Source organism: Amblyomma mixtum, chromosome 2, assembly GCF_055824585.1.
Source record: "Amblyomma mixtum isolate Tamu chromosome 2, ASM5582458v1, whole genome shotgun sequence".
NCBI classification, from domain to species: domain Eukaryota; kingdom Metazoa; phylum Arthropoda; class Arachnida; order Ixodida; family Ixodidae; genus Amblyomma; species Amblyomma mixtum.
Window position 1 is genome coordinate 47721735 of NC_143013.1, and position 18487 is coordinate 47740221.

An 18487-nucleotide genomic window follows, 5' to 3' on the forward strand; every position below is an offset into this window, starting at 1 on the left:
TGTACGCCTTGCTCGTCGGTAAATTGGTTTTTGAAGCAAGGAAATGTATCTGTCTCACATATCTCCGTGGAAACCTGAACCTCGCCGTAACGGGAAGGGAGGAAGATGGGAGTGAACGAAGACACCGTATTCACTAGACGCGCCTTCTTTTATTCCAAACCATCGAGCTGGCATGGTGGAGTGGTTTGCGTGGTCGTCTCGCACTCCGGAGACCCTGGTTCGATTCCCCAACTCGACCAATTTCCTACTCCGTGTTATTTATGTGGTCTGAGTAGAAATCAGGCTAATTGCTTAACCAATATCATTCAAATGCCATCGATGCACTGCGCGCCAATGCTGCTAAAGCCGGCTTCGAAGGCCAGAAATGGCGGACCTCCTAACGGCGCCATCTGTCGTAGACAGAACAAACTGCTCGGCACCGCTGCCGCGCGGCGCGCCGACGGCGCTGCCATCTGTCGGAGCGCGGCTGAAGAAACGCTGTCCAAGGTCATCCGTCCCTACCGACCCGGGCTACGCGACGAGGCGAAACCTACAGTAGTATTGCTAACGCAATAAAAGTATGTTACCAGAGGCTACCACAGCTGGCGCCAGTGGCGTATTGGTTCTTCGCCGGAGTAGATGAGAGTAACGCTCCGAGCGCCGCCGCCTTGCTCCTCATCATATAAACACGGAGCAGGCGACATCGCAAACTTCGCCTCCCAAGCTGCTGCTCTGCAAACCCATCGCTGTATTCCCATTCACCGCATACAGCAGTCGAACCTTCGACCCTCGGGTTGCGAGTCAGACACGCTACCGCTACGCCCCGTAGACATGTGCGTACGGTTTGGTTGTATATTGTATACGTAGTACGTCGTGTGTTTTGCATGATTGCGATTGTGTAAGAGGAAACAGCGTCCGCGTATGCGTGGGCAAGAGGAATTGCTGTGGCGTCATACCCTTAAAAGCGGAGCTTATGTGTCCCCCAACCTTTTTATTTCTTTTTTGTCGCGCGTCAACACGTATGACGTGAAGGGAAAGAAGAGGAGCATCATATTTTATCGCCGATATCTCCGTTGCTAATGAAGCTAGGTTAAAAAATTTTTCCTGAGGTGAGGAGTGATGGAATACCGTTCGCTCGTGCGATTTTCCTGCCCTTCGTAAATGTGGTTTCGGGTCCCTTTAGGAAACGCTTTCCCGAAGCCGGATTCACGGGCGATGTTCGATAAGTGCTGCTTCATGGACTGCCTGCATGTTTTCGCTGAAATCAAAAGAGCCCAACAGAGAGGCATTTTTTTCGCTCTTGGCAGCTGCCCACGGCGGTGCTCTCCGGCAGCAACGCGTGGGCGGATGAGGAGGAGGAAGCACATGGCCCGACGGCGCGCAGCCTCCGCGAGCTGTGCGAACCCCTGAGGTTCGGCGCGAGCCTGCTGCCCCTGGACTACCCCGTGTCGCTGCTGCAGCCGCGCTCGATGCTCCAGGCGTTGGCCGACCTGTTCGCCTGCCCCGAACTGTTCACAGAGTGCGTTCACCCTTAGTAGACATCGCTTGCCGAAAGCCGGGCTGCTGCGAAATTCAGGCGCCACTCGGAGTGTTTAGTAGGCGTGTGTCGCGCGGTGTCACTCATTCGTCCACGCAACACGGACGACAGTGAGGGAGAGCCATACCTATGCTCAAACTGTTTCGCAATTATCTGTCGAATCGTACGCAGTTTGTCGCAATAAATAACACCGTTTCAGATGCATGTTCACTTAAATTATATGTTCCGGAAGGCTTAATTCTAGGTTGTTGCTGTTGTTGTGACTGAGAGAAGGATGAAAAGGAAATTGCACGGGCCTGCCCACTGGCTCGAGTCAAACCACCACCGCTGCCACGTGCAGATAGAGGAGAGTTAAAAGATCAGAGGAAAGAGAAAAAGGAAAGAAAAGACGCGCGTCGCAGCAGCAACTGCGTCCGCCGGAGCGGACGCTGCTGAAAAAACAGATAAGCGGCCGAAGCCGCGCTCGCCGAAGCGAGGACAGATACATTCCTCCTTTATATAAATGACAGTCTCCTTACATAACACCCAGGACATCATTCTTTACGCAGATGATACAAATGTTTTTTTTTTCCTTCCAATGCCTTATCTGTCTTCGCTACCGGAAATATGTAGCTCCAGAATCTATCCCACTTGCTTGCTGCTAATCACCTTAGTTTCAATGTGAAGAAAATAAAATATACTGTATTTGGTCCCATAAGTAAGCAGGTGAATCCTCCTTGTATACTTAATGCTAACGTGCAGACTTTAGAAAGAGTATACCCGAGCATAAATTTCTAGGGATAAAATTTCACGAAGACCTCCACTGGACTGGTCATGTGAATTCAATAAAAAGTAGCGTTGATCAATTTTTAGTAACTCAGTAAAGTAACTCAGGCTATGACGGTCGCCGTAGTGAAGGGCTCCGGAAATTTCGACCACCTGAGGTTCTTTAACATTGACATCGTCACAGTACACGGGCCTCTACAATTTCGCCTCCATAGAAATTCGGCCGCCGCGGCCGGGCTCGAACCCGCGTCTTTCGGGTCAGCAGCCGAGCGCCGTAACCACTGAGGCACCGCAGCGGGGCTCACAACAACAGGGATAGTGAGTAAATCTACTTCTGTTGGGACATGATTTGTTTATGGTACTCAAGTTAAAAGCTTTATGAATGGTTATGTAGCCAACTCAGACTCGCTGTGCTTTACATTATTGATGTCCTAAAACTGGATCGTTTGTCAGCAATCTGATCTGAGCGCATGCATTTAAAGGCTGGAGGGGGAGGGGGGGGGGGGGGGGGGGGCTGGCCTGCCTGAAAAAATGTTGTGAATGCGACTGCCCCCTTTTCCGGAGTTCAGGGTGGGCGTCCATGTCGACGTACGTTAGTCTGGCCCCATCTCCGTCGGCGCATTGTTGCGCATCTTCAGCGTTGCTCTGCCGGTCATCCATGTCGCATTACGTTACTCTGGCCCCATCTACCTCCGTCGGCGTATTGTTGCGCATCTTCAGCGTTGCTCTGCCGGTCGTCCATGTCGCACTACGTTACTCTGGCCCCACCTACCTCCGTCGGCGTATTGTTGCGCATCTTCAGCGTTGCTCTGCCGGTCATCCATGTCGCACTACGTTACTCTGGCCCCATCTACCTCCGTCGGCGTATTGTTGCGCAACTTCAGCGTTGCTCTGCCGGTCGTCCATGTCGCACTACGTTACTCTGGCCTCATCTACCTCCGTCGGCGTATTGTTGCGCATCTTCAGCGTTGCTCTGCCGGTCGTCCATGTCGCACTACGTTACTCTGGCCTCATCTACCTCCGTCGGCGTATTGTTGCGCATCTTCAGCGTTGTTCTGCCGGTCGTCCATGTCGCACTACGTTACTCTGGCCCCATCTACCTCCGTCGGCGTATTCTTGCGCATCTTCAGCGTTGCTCTGCCGGTCGTTCATGTCGCACTACGTTACTCTGGCCCCATCTACCTCCGTCGGCGTATTGCTGCGCATCTTCAGCGTTGCTCTGCCGGTCGTCCATGTCGCACTACGTTACTCTGGCCCCATCTACCTCCGTCGGCGTATTGCTGCGCATCTTCAGCGTTGCTCTGCAGGTCGTCCATGTCGCACTACGTTACTCTGGCCCCATCTACCCCCGTCGGCGTATTGTTGCGCATCTTCAGCGTTGCTCTGCCGGTCGTCCATGTCGCACTACGTTACTCTGGCCCCATCTACCCCCGTCGGCGTATTGTTGCGCATCTTCAGCGTTGCTCTGCCGGTCGTCCATGTCGCACTACGTTACTCTGGCCCCATCTACCCCCGTCGGCGTATTGTTGCGCATCTTCAGCGTTGCTCTGCAGGTCGTCCATGTCGCACTACGTTACTCTGGCCCCATCTACCCCCGTCGGCGTATTGTTGCGCATCTTCAGCGTTGTTCTGCCGGTCGTCCATGTCGCACTACGTTACTCTGGCCCCATCTACCTCCGTCGGCGTATTCTTGCGCATCTTCAGCGTTGCTCTGCCGGTCGTTCATGTCGCACTACGTTACTCTGGCCCCATCTACCTCCGTCGGCGTATTGCTGCGCATCTTCAGCGTTGCTCTGCCGGTCGTCCATGTCGCACTACGTTACTCTGGCCCCATCTACCTCCGTCGGCGTATTGTTGCGCATCTTCAGCGTTGCTCTGCCGGTCGTTCATGTCGCACTACGTTACTCTGGCCCCATCTACCTCCGTCGGCGTATTGCTGCGCATCTTCAGCGTTGCTCTGCCGGTCGTCCATGTCGCACTACGTTACTCTGGCCCCATCTACCTCCGTCGGCGTATTGCTGCGCATCTTCAGCGTTGCTCTGCCGGTCGTCCATGTCGCACTACGTTACTCTGGCCCCATCTACCTCCGTCGGCGTATTGCTGCGCATCTTCAGCGTTGCTCTGCCGGTCGTTCATGTCGCACTACGTTACTCTGGCCCCATCTACCTCCGTCGGCGTATTGCTGCGCATCTTCAGCGTTGCTCTGCCGGTCGTTCATGTCGCACTACGTTACTCTGGCCCCATCTACCTCCGTCGGCGTATTGCTGCGCATCTTCAGCGTTGCTCTGCCGGTCGTCCATGCCGCACTACGTTACTCTGGCCTCATCTACCTCCGTCGGCGTATTGCTGCGCATCTTCAGCGTTGCTCTGCCGGTCGTCCATGTCGCACTACGTTACTCTGGCCCCATCTACCTCCGTCGGCGTATTGCTGCGACTCTTCAGCGTTGCTCTGCCTGTCATCCATGTAGCACTACGTTACTATGGTCCCATATCCGTCGGCGTATTGTTGCGCATCTTCAGCGTTGCTCTGCCGGTCGTCCATGCCGCACTACGTTATTCTGGCCCCTTTTCAAGTGTAATCCTAGGTTCCCACTCCCCTATTACCCGTGCATGGCAGTACGTTTACAAATAAAGCTGCCAAAAACTCGGGTAAAGAGAACGAAAGGTAAACCAGTTGGCCCACAGCCCACTGTTTCGCGAGAGTGTGTGGTATACCTGCGAGTGGCGACAATGTTGAACCGTATCACTGGAAGGAAATGCTAGTGTCTTGGGGGCATAAGGGCTCACCAGGGAACACATCACTGTCCCAAGCAGGAACCTTATCACTGCTTGTAGCAGCGATAAACGCTGTATACGGCTGGCTCGCCCTCTTAGCTTGACCTTTGTGATCATCTCTGCGTAGTTTGGTTTGGTTTCTGGGGTTTAACGTCCCAAAGCGACTCAGGCTATAAGGGACGCCGTAGTGAAGGGCTCCAGAAATTTCGACCACCTGGGTTTTATTAACGTGCACTGACATCGCACAGTACACGGACCTCAAGAATTTCGCCTCCATCGAAATTCGACCACCGCGGTCGGGATCGACCCCGCGTCTCTCGGGTCAGCAGCCGAGCACCATAACCACTGAGCCACCGCGGCGGCTCTATTCATCTCTGCGTAGTGGCAGTACGCATGCCATTTATGGTGCGCTAGCAGTTATAGTGGCCATCACACGCATTTCAGCCGTTGTGCGTTTGTCTGTTCGTTTCTCTCAAGCCGATTTTGTGGCAGGTAAGCAGCCTGCCCACCGTGTCAGCTCATTTAATCGTGAGAGGCTGCTCGGGAAGAGTACCCTGAGTCACAACCCAACCCAAGCAACCAAGGTCACGTCGATGCCAGCACCTGCCATAAAATTATGTGATGCGATTGTCAGACGCGACGTCACAATCGACACAGAGGCAAAGAGGGCGGCGAGGAGGCGTCTGTGCTTTCGCATTACTCCAATGCGGTATCCGCGGTGCCCTCTAACGCTTTTTTAAGCATCTTGCACCTTCAGATTGCGCAACGTGTGGCAGGATGGGAATAAGCCGCGGTCTTCAGCAGTTCTTGTCCTCATTCAAACATACATTAATACCGCGGCCAGTTTGCTGAATGCACCCCCTCTCCTATTGCATGACGAGGTGGTGCACTACGCGAGATTAGGATGGTGGGCTAGTGCTTTGAGCATGCGCCTCGCATGAGGAAGGTGCAGGGTTCGATCCCCAGTGCTGCCGCCGGGTCCCCACCGGTGATAAAATCGACACAAGCTCTCACCTGGCCTGGTGCTCAGCTTACCTGGGGAGAACTACTGGGGAAATGGGCCTTTCGAGCCCACGTTGTGCAGGCAAAAATGCCTTGTGGCATAAAAATTCATCATTATCATCATCATCAAATTCGGGTGGCCCAGACGGGTTGCTTCATCCTGCGTCATTGTGGCAGAGCACTGTAGACGTTGCTGAACTGTTGAGCAAATGCGGCTCTGCGAGGAGAAAACCGTCCCCTATATGTTCGCCCGCGGGGTAACGTGGCGGGACGACGGCCAGCCTTTTTCTCCTGTCAGAGGAGTGATCAGCGGCACGCGTCTTGTAAATTGCTTTGAGGGCCCCGATGGTCTGGACATGCCTATCAAATATCCAATGCATGCAGCTCCCGTTCTCGGCACATTTAGGTCGACATGCTTAGGAAACTTCCCCTATGGCAAAGCACTTTGCCACCACAGCGCCCTTACCGGTCGAACTACAGCCGGCGCAGCAAGGGCGACAGTGCTGTGTCGCCGGCGGCAGCAGCACCGACCATTTCCGTTGGCGTCAGTGCAGGATCGGCGCGTCCACGCGTGCGTCTGAGCGGATGCTTCGCGTTCTGCGCTGGTACCTGGCGGGCCTCTACTACGTCAAGCGGAGCGACGACGCCACCAAGCCTCTGAATCCGGTGCTGGGGGAGACGCACCGGTGCTCCTGGCAACTGCGCTGCGGAGACCTGCGCTACGTGGCCGAGCAAGTGTCCGTCTGCCCGCCGCGTAAGGAGCGTCCGCAGGCGCAGTGGCCTTCTGGATGCGCGGCGTAACACATATCCTATGCCGATTGACAACCACAGGCCTTTCTGTACTGTACCCGTTCACTTGCAGCTCATATGCTATCGTATAAGCAAGGCTATAAAGTGAAGAACTCTAGCTTGGGCTAGTTGGTTCATGATTCAGGAGGAAAACGGCGCAAAAAAACGTGGTCCTGTCGTCTTTGTCTCTCTTCTGTCCACGTTTTTTTGCGCCGTTTTCCTCCTGAACTATGAAGTGACTTTGCCAAGTGACATAAGAGTTTACGAGTGAAAACTTGGTACAAGATTGCGGAGCACTGAACCACGGTACGCAACTGCAAATTTACTCGTTTAAATACCAGTGCGTTTATGCACAGTTACAACATCAGGGTGTTAATTTCTTAAATTGTTTATATGTCTGTTTGCCCTCGGGGTCCTCACGGGCTCTGACAGCGGTGTTCATGGAGTACCGACCTCACGAGGTCGACCTCTAGATATGCAGTCGGCTACAGCCCGAATAGTTGTGGTTGAGGTCAGTAAATTTGCTCGCGCTTGAGTTGTGAGGTCTAGGCATTTCACAGTTGCCATGGTTTAAACTTGGCTGTGTTAACGTGCCAAAGAGAAAGGCCGTGCTCGACTTAAGGCCGTTGCACCATCGGGTTGCCTTGCTAATTGAACTGCTCTCACACGGCATGAGCAGACCTTCATTAATGAGGTCTTCGCCGATGCCGGCTACACACCAAACATCGTCCGTAAATGGTTTACAAGTACTCGCTGGCATAATGGAGGCAAAGTAGACGTGATGAAGTGCCCTTTTATTGTAAACTCTCAAGAAATGAAATAAAATAAACAAAAATTGGAGAGGAAGCCCGCACCCAACCAAAGGTTATCGCAGGCGATCCGATTAAACATAAAAGAAAAGGGGCCAACGCCCAAGAGAAAATTTAAGAAAAACCAATTACAAGAGAGGAAAAAAAAAAGAGGCACAAATGATGGGCGGAGAAAAGTGATTTTTAAGGCAAGACGCCCCTGAAGGATTAAGAAGGACGAAATGAACATGAAACAGGGATGGGTCCAGCGTGCCCAGATTCTTCAGACAGGCTCGCAGGCGGCCAGGAGGAGGGAAGGTGCGGGGATCTGTAAGAAGGAAGAAGAGACAGGAAAAGAAAGCGAGGAGAAAAAAAAAACGAACAAACAGGAGATACTGGGCTTAAGAAAGCAGAAGTGGTGCATAAAAAAGGGAAATAGAAAAGAGGATCAAGTAAATGACAAAAAGGCATGTAAAAAAAGCAAAGAAATAGAACGAGCGAAAAGTTAAAAAAAACAATTAAAACATGAAAAATATAACAGCTAAAGAAAAGGAATGGCAAAAAAAATAAACATGAAAAACGAAAACCAAACAAAACAAAGACTGCGTGTGCACGCAAAGCCAGTAAATATCAAGGTCCACATGCCATCCACATGCCCGTGAGGCAGGGGCAGGGCCACGGCCCACCAATATTGGCCATATGGTGCCCCCGACCACATGAGACATGGGGAGGTACAGAAATGGCAGGGAGGTCTACGAGCCATCCGGGCGGGAATAAAGACGAGAGACAGGTGAAAGAAGGGAAGAAACGCGAACAGCAACGCGAATAAGCAACGCACGAGACCGAGGGGAACCTAACAACGAGGGGAAGTCATGAGGGGAAAGAAAATGCGGATACCCGGGAAGCCCTGCTGCTATGTCTGCGGTGAGAGGACAGGCACGCAGGTAATGAAGAACATCCCCCACAGCTGCGCCGCATGGACAAGAAGGCGAAGGAAGGAGGGCAAAACGATGGAAGTACGATGGAAGTACGGCTCTGTCTGCCGTGCTGACCTGCACCACCTAGTTTGGCATTGTTCAGAGTTCCGTAAGGGACGCGACAACCTCGTCGCCAAGCATGGTTTTCCCACCCATGGCGAGGTATTTCATGCGCTGACCAGAGCCGGAGCGAACGGCATCTGGGAAGATACTTTCAAATATGCTAAGTGGCCTCTACAAAGCAGTGCAGAGCATGGCTCGACCACCCGAGACGTCGCCCCATGTACAGGGTCCGTCAAAAGTTCCCAGGCCACATGGTCCGCTTTTCATCGGTATATCTTGGCACTTAAGATTCCGATATAGCTATCGAGGTTCTCAGATGGTAGAACGATCCTTCTTCTATTCTCTGCAGATATTTTGAGCTTCGAGGGTATCTCAACAGCCAGACTATGCTGCTCAAAAGCAAACCCTGTGGCCTTGGAACTTTTGACGGACCCTGTACCTAATAGTTCCCTACTTTTCCCTCCCTTAATATTAGAGAATTTTAAAGTAGGGAGCCCCCAAAAAATAGCGCGCCCCAACGATACGGACACACCGCTGACATTTAGAATAGGGTCTCCTCTACGCAGTGACGCTAGGCTTGGATTCGTTGACTGCAGCACCATTGAGGCCAAAAGAGAAATGCTAAAAAAATTAAAATGCTCAAATGAAAGTATTTTGTTTCGTATATCTGGTTTCTTTTCTGCAGCATTAAATTCGCATAGAATAACTGAAACAACCGTGACAAGAAATGCTTTTCACTTTGTTTTATTGTTTGCCACGTGCAGCGCCATCTCTGGCGGAACCCGCAAAGGAACTCTCACAAATGTAATTAGTTTCAGTTTTGCTTACGTCCGCGCTAATATAATATACTGCGTAAATAAGGAAAGTGTTTTACCGGAATGCCAATTCTTGTGACCCGTTCATACGCGACCCGTTCTTGGGACCAAAATTGCAAACTTGTTTGTAAAGATCTGTAGTTCCAACTTCCCGCGCTTTCTGACGTCAATCGACGCGTACTCGCTAAGCCTACCAGCTCTGTAAACACGGAAGCAATCTGAAAATTGGGTGTGTTTTATCGTTGAAATTTTGTGGTTCAGGCAACCCCAGACAAAGCAAAAGCTTCGTACGCCATTAATTTGCCATGAGCGTGAGCCACGAATCGGTGATGAAGCGAGAGGTCCCGCTTCGACGGGCGCCGCCATGTTGACCGAACGTAAAGCAGCGGCGTTTGGCGCACGCTATTTCGCCCATTTAGCGTTAGCGTCGCCCGCTCACCCAAACACCTAAGGACCGTTAGCGTTCTGTGCATGCGCGGTAGTGTCCCGCTATTTCCTTATGCCCCAAAGCGATAGGGTGGCCCTATGCTATTTCTAGCAAACTCCCTCGATCCTCCCTTTCTAAACGAAAAGCTCATTAAAAGGTTATAGTGGCGGTTGGACTTCTCAGTCCGGAACCCCACTGGCGTAGGCCCGGCCTCTTTCGATGGGTTCTTTTTTACTCATTTCGTTCGAGCTGGAGAGAGCTTCCTGCCACCCGTCGTGTATTGGCTGGTTATTGGCACTGATAGCCTGATTTCGTTGACAGACCCATACCATTCGATATAGGTCCGCCTTCTCCACGCAGAATTTGCACTGCGAGTCAAATGACTCCGGATCTATTGCATGTGGTCTTCACTGGTTGCTCAGAGTGTTGGTCTGTGCAGTTCCTCCTCTTTGTCTACAGTGTCTCAAGGCTGAACCACAAGGCCAAGAGGCGAACCACAAGGTCGCGTCAGCGTCTTGGCTACTGGCGTCGCTGGAGGCGGAATTCCGGCGCTTGGAAGGTATTTGAATAATACAGACAAACACCTTCCCAGCGCCGGAATTTCTCCTCCGGCCACGCCAGTAGCCGGAACGCTGACGCCGAAGAAACGCTGCTTTGTGGTACTGCCTTTAGGTGACGAAGGGCAGTCCCGGCGGGCTAGTCTTAAATACTGATATATGGGGGGGGGGGGGGGGGGGGGGGGGGGGGGTAGTGGAGAAAGCAGCAATCATTATTACAGCCATAGCCGCTAGTGCCCGGGCCACCTGCGGGACCAACGTGCGCTCCCTAGGCTCCACCATAGCTGTGTGCACCAGGCGTGAGCAGAGCCATGAGCTCTCCAACTCTTTCCTTTTCTGCGCGCTGAAAGGTGTCCAATATGGCGGCGCCCTTCGTCCTACTATGCCAGAGCTCATGTCGCCGCGCCGTGATCAGACAGCAACGTGCCGGCTCTCGCGTTGCTCTAAAATATCTCCAGGCTTCTGGACGCGGCTCGTTTGGCTGTCACGCCGTGAATGAGGTTTCGCGTCAGCTGTTTTATGCGCCGCCCACGCAAATGTCATGTAGCGCCCCCACCTTCCTCACTCGGCTCAAGACGAAGCACTTGTGATGGACGCACACAACCCGACAGCGCCACAGTTCCAGTGCTTCTCGATAAACCCTCACAGAGACGTGCCTGTACGCCGAGAGTGCGTCCAGCGGCATCCGGGCGTCGGCGCAGCTCCAGCCAGAGGCCTTCTGCGTGGGCTCGTATCTACAGCTGCGCCTGCACGGAAAGGTCGGCCTCTATTTGAGCCAGTACGCCGAAGAGTACAACCTGGAGCTGCCCGCCGGATGCGTACGGTGAGAGCTCGGACGGCACTTCCCCGGCGATATCTGGCGTGTAGTTTTTTGACGCGGCTGGTGCACCGCGAAGGAATTTCTTAAAACTCGATTTCTAACCGAAAATGCGCCACGCAGTTTGCCTCTGCATCGCGCGAAAATTGGCGTATATCGAATTGTGCTTATTCCACAGGGATGTTTTCAGTTAACTGGTGATTTTAGCCTCTTTTAACGAGCGTTGTTCAAGACGCGTCCTAATCTGGAGATAAGTTTAAACAGTTTGTTTTAGAGCAGAGAGGAAAAAACACCAGCATTCGGCAGACGTCTTATTCTAATCGACGCCCTGCTCAAAGGCTACTGTGCGCCTAAAGTGGTCGTCCTGGTGTTGTATGAGCATTTCAGCCGTGCACAAACAAAGGCACGGACACGGCTGCGCATGATATGGTGATGCACGCGACGAAATAACTGCAATAGCTGATGAAAGAAAGGAAGCGTATTTCCTGAACTCTCTTTCAACGCAATCTGCGGTTTTCGTATACGTAATGGAACAATGAGCAACAGGCATGCCATTTTTGATATTCCGCACAAAAAAAAAACGACAGACGATTGCGGTAGTCGGTAATGGGAAATTTGAGCGCAGCCCTTCACACGCTCCGCTGACAGGTGGCGTGTCTTCCCATGGCAGCCATCTTTCAAGTGGCTTTTCGCCCTCCAATTTGGACAACCGGTTACGCCGACGACTACGACGCGGATTGCAGGGAGGAGCGCCTATGTGCTGCGCTCTAAGGGCGTGCACACACTTGCCTAAAAATCCGTCGAGCGAAGCGGATTCGCTCGCCGGAAAAATTAGGACCTGTTCTCATCTGTTGACGCACGGGCGAGGTGGGACCGCCGGGCCGCTGTTGTTTCTCGCTTTTGCACACCACGTCGCCGCTCCCGGCGTACACAGATATGGTGAGAAAACAGCATAAATCGACGCTGTCAACGTACCATAAGCGTATGCATGCTTACACACGCTAAATGCAGGCGCATTCCCACCCTTAGTGCACCGTGTGCTAGTAGAAATGCAACGATAAACTCAGCCTAGTGGCGCCATCTGGTTATCAGGACGTGAACCATTACTGTCAATAAACGGACTCTCGTCTTAAGCCTAGAAGCGGCAGAATCGTCACTCTAAATAAAAAGTAAAGCAAATTTTTCGCTTATACGTTTTCTTATAGGCGAGGTGAGACGAAGCGAAAAACTGGTGTCCCATTTATGGCCAGTGAACGCACTGAAAAAGGCAGTAACAGCGAGAATTCAGCCCGAAGCGAGGGGTGCGCCTTCGAAGGGCGCCGCCATGTTTGTCGCCACGGAATTTTTCCGGCGGCGGAAATCGGCCTGGACCGATCGGCCTCGCCGCGTCGCTTTCCGCCCTGGTCGGCGTTAAAAGCAGCCGAATCCGCTTCGCTCGCCGGATTTTGGGTCAAGTGTATCGTGACATGTGTTTCGCTGTAAAAGATCGCCCCAAATAAAGCGAACTACGAAGGGAGGTGGGCGGGGGCCAGGGTCCCTGCGGCGATCTATGCTCTATCTCAGAAGTTCCTTGCAGCGCTATGGAAGGTCGAGACCTCCTCAGCATAAAGCATTCGCGCTTACGTATACTAAACGCAAGCTTTTTGCAGGATGTTACGCCATCTGTCACGTTCGTATTTTTAGTTCAGCGTATGCAAACGGAGACGCAAGGAGAAGCTCAACCTAGTGGTACCATGCGATTGTTAGAACGGGAATCATTTACGTCAACAAACCGACACCCCTCTTAGGGCTAGAAGATGAAGAATCGTCACTCTAAATAAAATATAAAGCGAATTTATCGGTCATATCTTTTTGGTATAGGCGTGATGAGACGAAGCGAACGCCTTCGTCTCGTGGAATAGTGGCCCATTTGCGGCCAGACAGCGTGCTGAAAACGACAGTAACAACGACGAATAGGCGAGGGGTCCTGCTTCGAAGGAGGTCGCCATTTGGGAAGCGATGTTTGGACGTACAAGAGTCGTGCACGCTAAACTCGAGAAATTGCACCCGTAACGCGAGCGTACGCTAAGTCTCGATATGAAATAGCGTTTGGCGCATGCGCATTTTAAACCACGTTAGGCCATATCCCTATTTTATACGAACACTACATTCTGAAGCGTGGGAACTTCGCCTGTGCACTCATCGCACCATTGGTAGGTCTGCAAGGAATTACTGAGATGGGTTATAGGACCGGTCATTTTGCTGATCTTACAGGACAGCGCTGGCTCTCCCTCCTCTGGTTCACCATTGTGTGTTTTGGGAGAAGCCAATACATTTTGGCAGTCCACCCATCAGGGACACAGTTTGGGAGGAGACAAACACTATTCCGAAACTGCCCGTTTTAAACAAAATTCACGGAATTGTGAAACTTTTTGCTGAATAACGCGACTTGTACACGCGTCTGAGCTCAAAAATTCTATCCTGACTTTTTCGTCGCATTTCGAAAAGAAAAATAAAACCCTAAAACGAAGGACCCAGCAAAGCACTGCAAAATTGACACCTGCTCTTGGCAACGCTATGTTTCCAGTTGAGTAAGTTGTCCAGCATTTGCACGCACGGCAATGTATGGCAGCTGGTACGTGTACCGAGAGCCTCGTTATAAAAGTTTACTGAAATTGGCACTGGGTTGCACGGATGCGTTAAAGATAATATTATCAAACCGCTTCGCGGTGTTATGCAAGTGATCTGCTTCCATACTATGCGTGTATATACGAGGTCTGTTAGAAAAGTATCCGACCTTTGGCCGAAGAAAAAAAAACTGGCATAACTGGAGCGTTGGAAACCTAATCACCTTCAAAGTAGTCTCCTTGGGACTCCACACACTTCTCCCAGCGGTGCTGCCATTGTTGGAAGTATTCCGAAAAGGCCCTTTTCGGAATGGAATTTAGCTCTGCTGTCATAGCAGCCATAATGTCCTTTCTTTTCTGAAATCGCGCTCCTTTCAATTACCTCTTGATTTTAGGAAACAGCCAGAAGTCGTAGGGGGACATATCAGGAGAGTAAGGAGCCTGTTGAACTCCAGGAGTATGGTTTTTCTCCAGAAAAGTCTGAATCAAATGCCAGGAATGTGCAGGAGCAATGCCGCGAGGGATGCGCCAATTTCTTGCTGACCTCAATTCCGGTCTCTTGCGCCGCAGAGCACCACGTAGGCGATGGAGGACATCCCTGTAGAACTCTTTAGTCATTCTTTGATCCTGTGGGGTGCGTACTCGTGGTGTGCCACACAGAGGGAGTCAAAAAAGCAGTCAGCATCACATTGACATTGCCGCGCACTTGGCGGGCCTTCTTTGGTCTTGGTGACGTGGAATGCGTCCTGTGTGACGACTGGGATTTGGTTTCCGGGTCGTACCCGTACACCCAAGACTCGTCACTAGTGATTACGGCGTCGGTGAAGTCAGGGTAACTGTTTGTGGAATCCAGCATCTCCTGTGAGACTTCAACACGAAGCTGCTTTTTCTCCACCGTCAGCAGCTTCGGCACGAATTTCGCCGCAACTCTCTCCATGGCCAAATCTTCGGTGATAATGGAATGTGCAGAAAAATTGCTGATGTCCACCTCTTCCGCAATTTCTCGGATAGTCACACAACAGTCCCGCATCACCACAGCGTTCACTTCGGCAATTACGTGGCCATTTCGGCATGTTGATGGCCGACCGGAGCGTGGCTCTCTCTCCACAGATGTGCGGCCGTCTTTAAACCAGTTGCACCACTGCTTAATCTGTGTGCTGCTCATAGCATCATCACTGAAAGCCGTCTGAACATTCCGAATGGTTTCCACTTGGCTATCGCCAAGTTTCTGGCAAAATTTGAGGTAGTAGCGCTGCGTCTCTCGCTCCACCATTTTCCTTGCAATAAAAAACCGACGAGAGCACTGCGCACTGCCTCACTCAAACGCTGCTTCCCAGCGACTGACACTATCGGCAGGCGGGAAAAAATTCGTGCATGCGCACTAGGGTTCTAGGTCGGCTGCTGTAAGCGCGCTTGTTTCATATCCATCAGGTGTTCGCAAAAAAAAATAAAGTCGGATACTTTTCTAACAGACCTCGTATAGACATGTTTGAAATTCGTGGTTTGCGGTGGTTTAATGTACCAAAGCGACTCAGGCTATACGAGGGACGCCGTAGTGAGGAGCTCCGAGAATTTCGACCGACTGGGGCTCATTAACGTCCACTGACATCGTACAGTACACCGGCCTCTAGAAACTCGCCTCTATCTAAATTGAACCGCCACGCACGTAATTAATGAACGCGGAGAAAAACGGCAGCGGACAATCAGCGAAAGTCGTAGATGAGGAACTATGCAGCTCTTGGTCACTGACTGCTAGCTCCTTCATGTCCACTGTTGTTTGGGACGCCAAGGCACCGACACGGGAGCGCGTATCAGCAGCAGCATTTTCCGGCCCACGGATGTGGCAGAGATCCGCAGAAAACTTGGAGATAAAGCTCGGTTGGGGGATATCGCGTGCAGTGCAGGTGCATCAAAATCTGGCCGGCTGCACGATATTCTCTAAGATTCACTTTGTGAAAGCTTGCCACGAAATTCCTGTGGAGCCCACTGATATTCCGAAGGAGCACCTACCGCGCCACTCGGCCTCTTTGAGTACATAAGGGTGCCTTTTGGAGCGCGCAGCGCTGCACAGAATTTTCAGTGAACTGTCAACGAGGTCATGCTAGATACCCACTTCGTGTTCGCTTACCTCAATGATCTCCTCGTCGCAGGCTCCTGGGGTTCTGAGGATGAAGCTCACTTGCGCTCACTCGTCCTCCGGCTTGATGATTACGGCCTCGTAATCAACCCGAAAAAGTGCCTCTTTGAGGTAGCTGCAATAGAGTTTATAAGCCACCTTGTCACTCCACAAGGTATCAGGTCTCATGACACCAATGTCAAGGCAATTAAGGATTTTCCATCCCCGCCCTCCCGTACCAGCTTCACTTGAAAGATTCAGAGAATTCTTGGGCCTTCTGAACTTTCATCGCCACTTACTCCCGAAGTGTGCCAATTTCCTGAAACCTCTGTCCCATCTTTCAGCTACAAAAAATTGGCGGGGGCTTAGCTTTGGTTAAGCCTGGTAGGTTGCGAAAGCGTGCGCAGCGGCTCTAACGGAAGGAACGCGGCGCGCCGCGTCTACAGGTCACGCGTGGCTACCGGCCGCAGCTGCGCGACGACTAGACTTGGTAGCCCATCTCTCACCCTGGTATGACGTCAGAGGTCATTCTAAAGGTCAAACGGGGCTACCGGCCTCCGCTACGCGAAAGGCCGTTCACGAGCGTAGTATTCCTTTCGCAATAAAAAAATCGGCAGAGGCTCAGCTTGGTTAAGCCCGGAAATTGCGAAAGCAACGGATGTTTCCTAGCTTGAGCGAATCGTTGCAGCCTTGCCTTGTGCATGTCGGACGACATGGCCTGGCTGAAACGCACAGCGTGGTTACGCCGGGACGACTGCGACGTTTTTGTTGTTGCGACTGAGAGAAGAATGAAAAGGAAATTGCACGGGCCTGCTAACTGGCTCCAGCCGAGCCACCACCGCTGCCACGTGCAGATAGAGGAGAGTTAAAAGATCAGAGGAAAGAGAAAAAGGATCGAAAAGACGCGCGGAGCAGCAACAACCGCGTCCGCCGAAGCGGACGCTGGCTGAAAAAACAGATAAGCGGCCGTAGCCGCGCTTCGCCAAGCCGGGTCGGAGCCCGATATATCTCCGTCTGGCGTGACGTCATCATAGCGAGCGCCTCCTCGCGGCAGCAGCGCGCAGCTTCTGCTCGGCGCACCGTGGATACGCTGGGACGACCGCGACGATACGAGTTGGGGCTTTGTCTCTCTCCGTCTGGCGTGACGTCACAGCGGAGGTCATGCTAAAGGTCAAACGTGGTTACACCACCGGGACGACGCTGAAGGGCTCAAACTGCGAGCAGTATTGCTTTCGCAATAAAAAAACATATGCGGCTGCGCAAATTGAGCGGCCTGAAGACGCTGCAACCGCGTTCACTGCTGCCAAGAAGGCACTCGCGGACTCACCTATTACCGATGCATCGATCATTGCAGTCGGCACACTTCTCGAGCAGCACGTCTCAGGTTGGCAGACTCTCGTTTTTTTCTCACAAAAGTAGAAGCCGCCTGAGGCTAAATGCATAACCTTCGGTCGAGAACTCGTCGCGGTGTTACTCGCCATAAAGCATTTTCGCCACTTCCTGGAGGGCCGGGACTTTCACGTCGTCGTAGACCTGTGACGTTTGCCATCCAACGGAATCACGTCCGGGTCACCAAATCTGTCGGAGCGAGGAAGATTAGCACCTCCGAAAGCGATTTTATTTCGTTGCACGCAAGGCACAGTGGCATCTTAGCAGACCGGGCAACCAGAGGGGTGTTCCGTTCGTTAATTTTTATGGTTCATTACGCTTCCACGGGGCCGGTCGTCCGACGGATATAAAATAAATACAGTAAATGAGGTACAGTGGGACCGACGGTTAGCCGACAGCGAGGAGCCAACACCTTGGAATGCCGCGTTGTTGCCAAAAAGCGGAGCCGTCCGGCGGGCCTCTCGGGTTTGGGGAGGTGCGTAGGTGTGTAGTTCGACGGCGCACCGCATAACGAAATGCAGATGCTTCAGAGATAGACACGAAAAGAAGGGCACGCTGCCGCATCTGTGCGCTCAGTATTGCTGCTGTTGTCTATGTCTGTGTGTGTCTGTGCTGTGCTGCAAGCACGAGTGGAAACGCTAAACTGATTCGTGAAACGGGAACAGGCTGACACGACGAAGTACAGATGCCTCAGAGACAGACACGAAAAGAAGAGCACGCTGCCACATATGTGTGCTCAGTAATGCTTCTGTGCGCTTTTTGCGCACGATTTTTTAGAAAAGTAATTTAATTACTTTTCAAAAGTAATTTTGCCACGTATGCGTAGATATGGGACCTCTTTTGCAGATATGACATTCTGTGCTTTATTTATTTGTTCACCGGACACTTTTTATACTCGTAGTAACGTGCCGCCGCCTAAAAAATCGTAAGGCGTCGTTCCGGCGGCATTGTAACGAGAAATCCACGTCACGCGAGACGTGACGCGTGAATGTCTAGAATGAAAATAATTGAAAAGAGGACGCGTCCTCTGAATTAAAGGTCGGTGCATATCTCAAAGGACTTAACTTTATAGAGTTGCTGATTCT

General features: G+C 52.0%; 1 protein-coding gene across 1 annotated transcript in view; it reads left to right on the forward strand.

Annotated features, from left to right (window-relative positions):
* The window catches only part of mRpL2 (mitochondrial ribosomal protein L2), a 118355-nt gene that overhangs the window by 46007 nt on the left and 53861 nt on the right, over positions 1 to 18487 (forward strand). The window contains exons 14-16 of the mRNA XM_089571514.1: positions 1287 to 1498; positions 6613 to 6812; positions 11123 to 11297. Coding sequence (XP_089427640.1) covers positions 1287 to 1498; positions 6613 to 6812; positions 11123 to 11297 — 587 coding nt within the window. The remainder of the gene's footprint in view (positions 1 to 1286; positions 1499 to 6612; positions 6813 to 11122; positions 11298 to 18487) is intronic.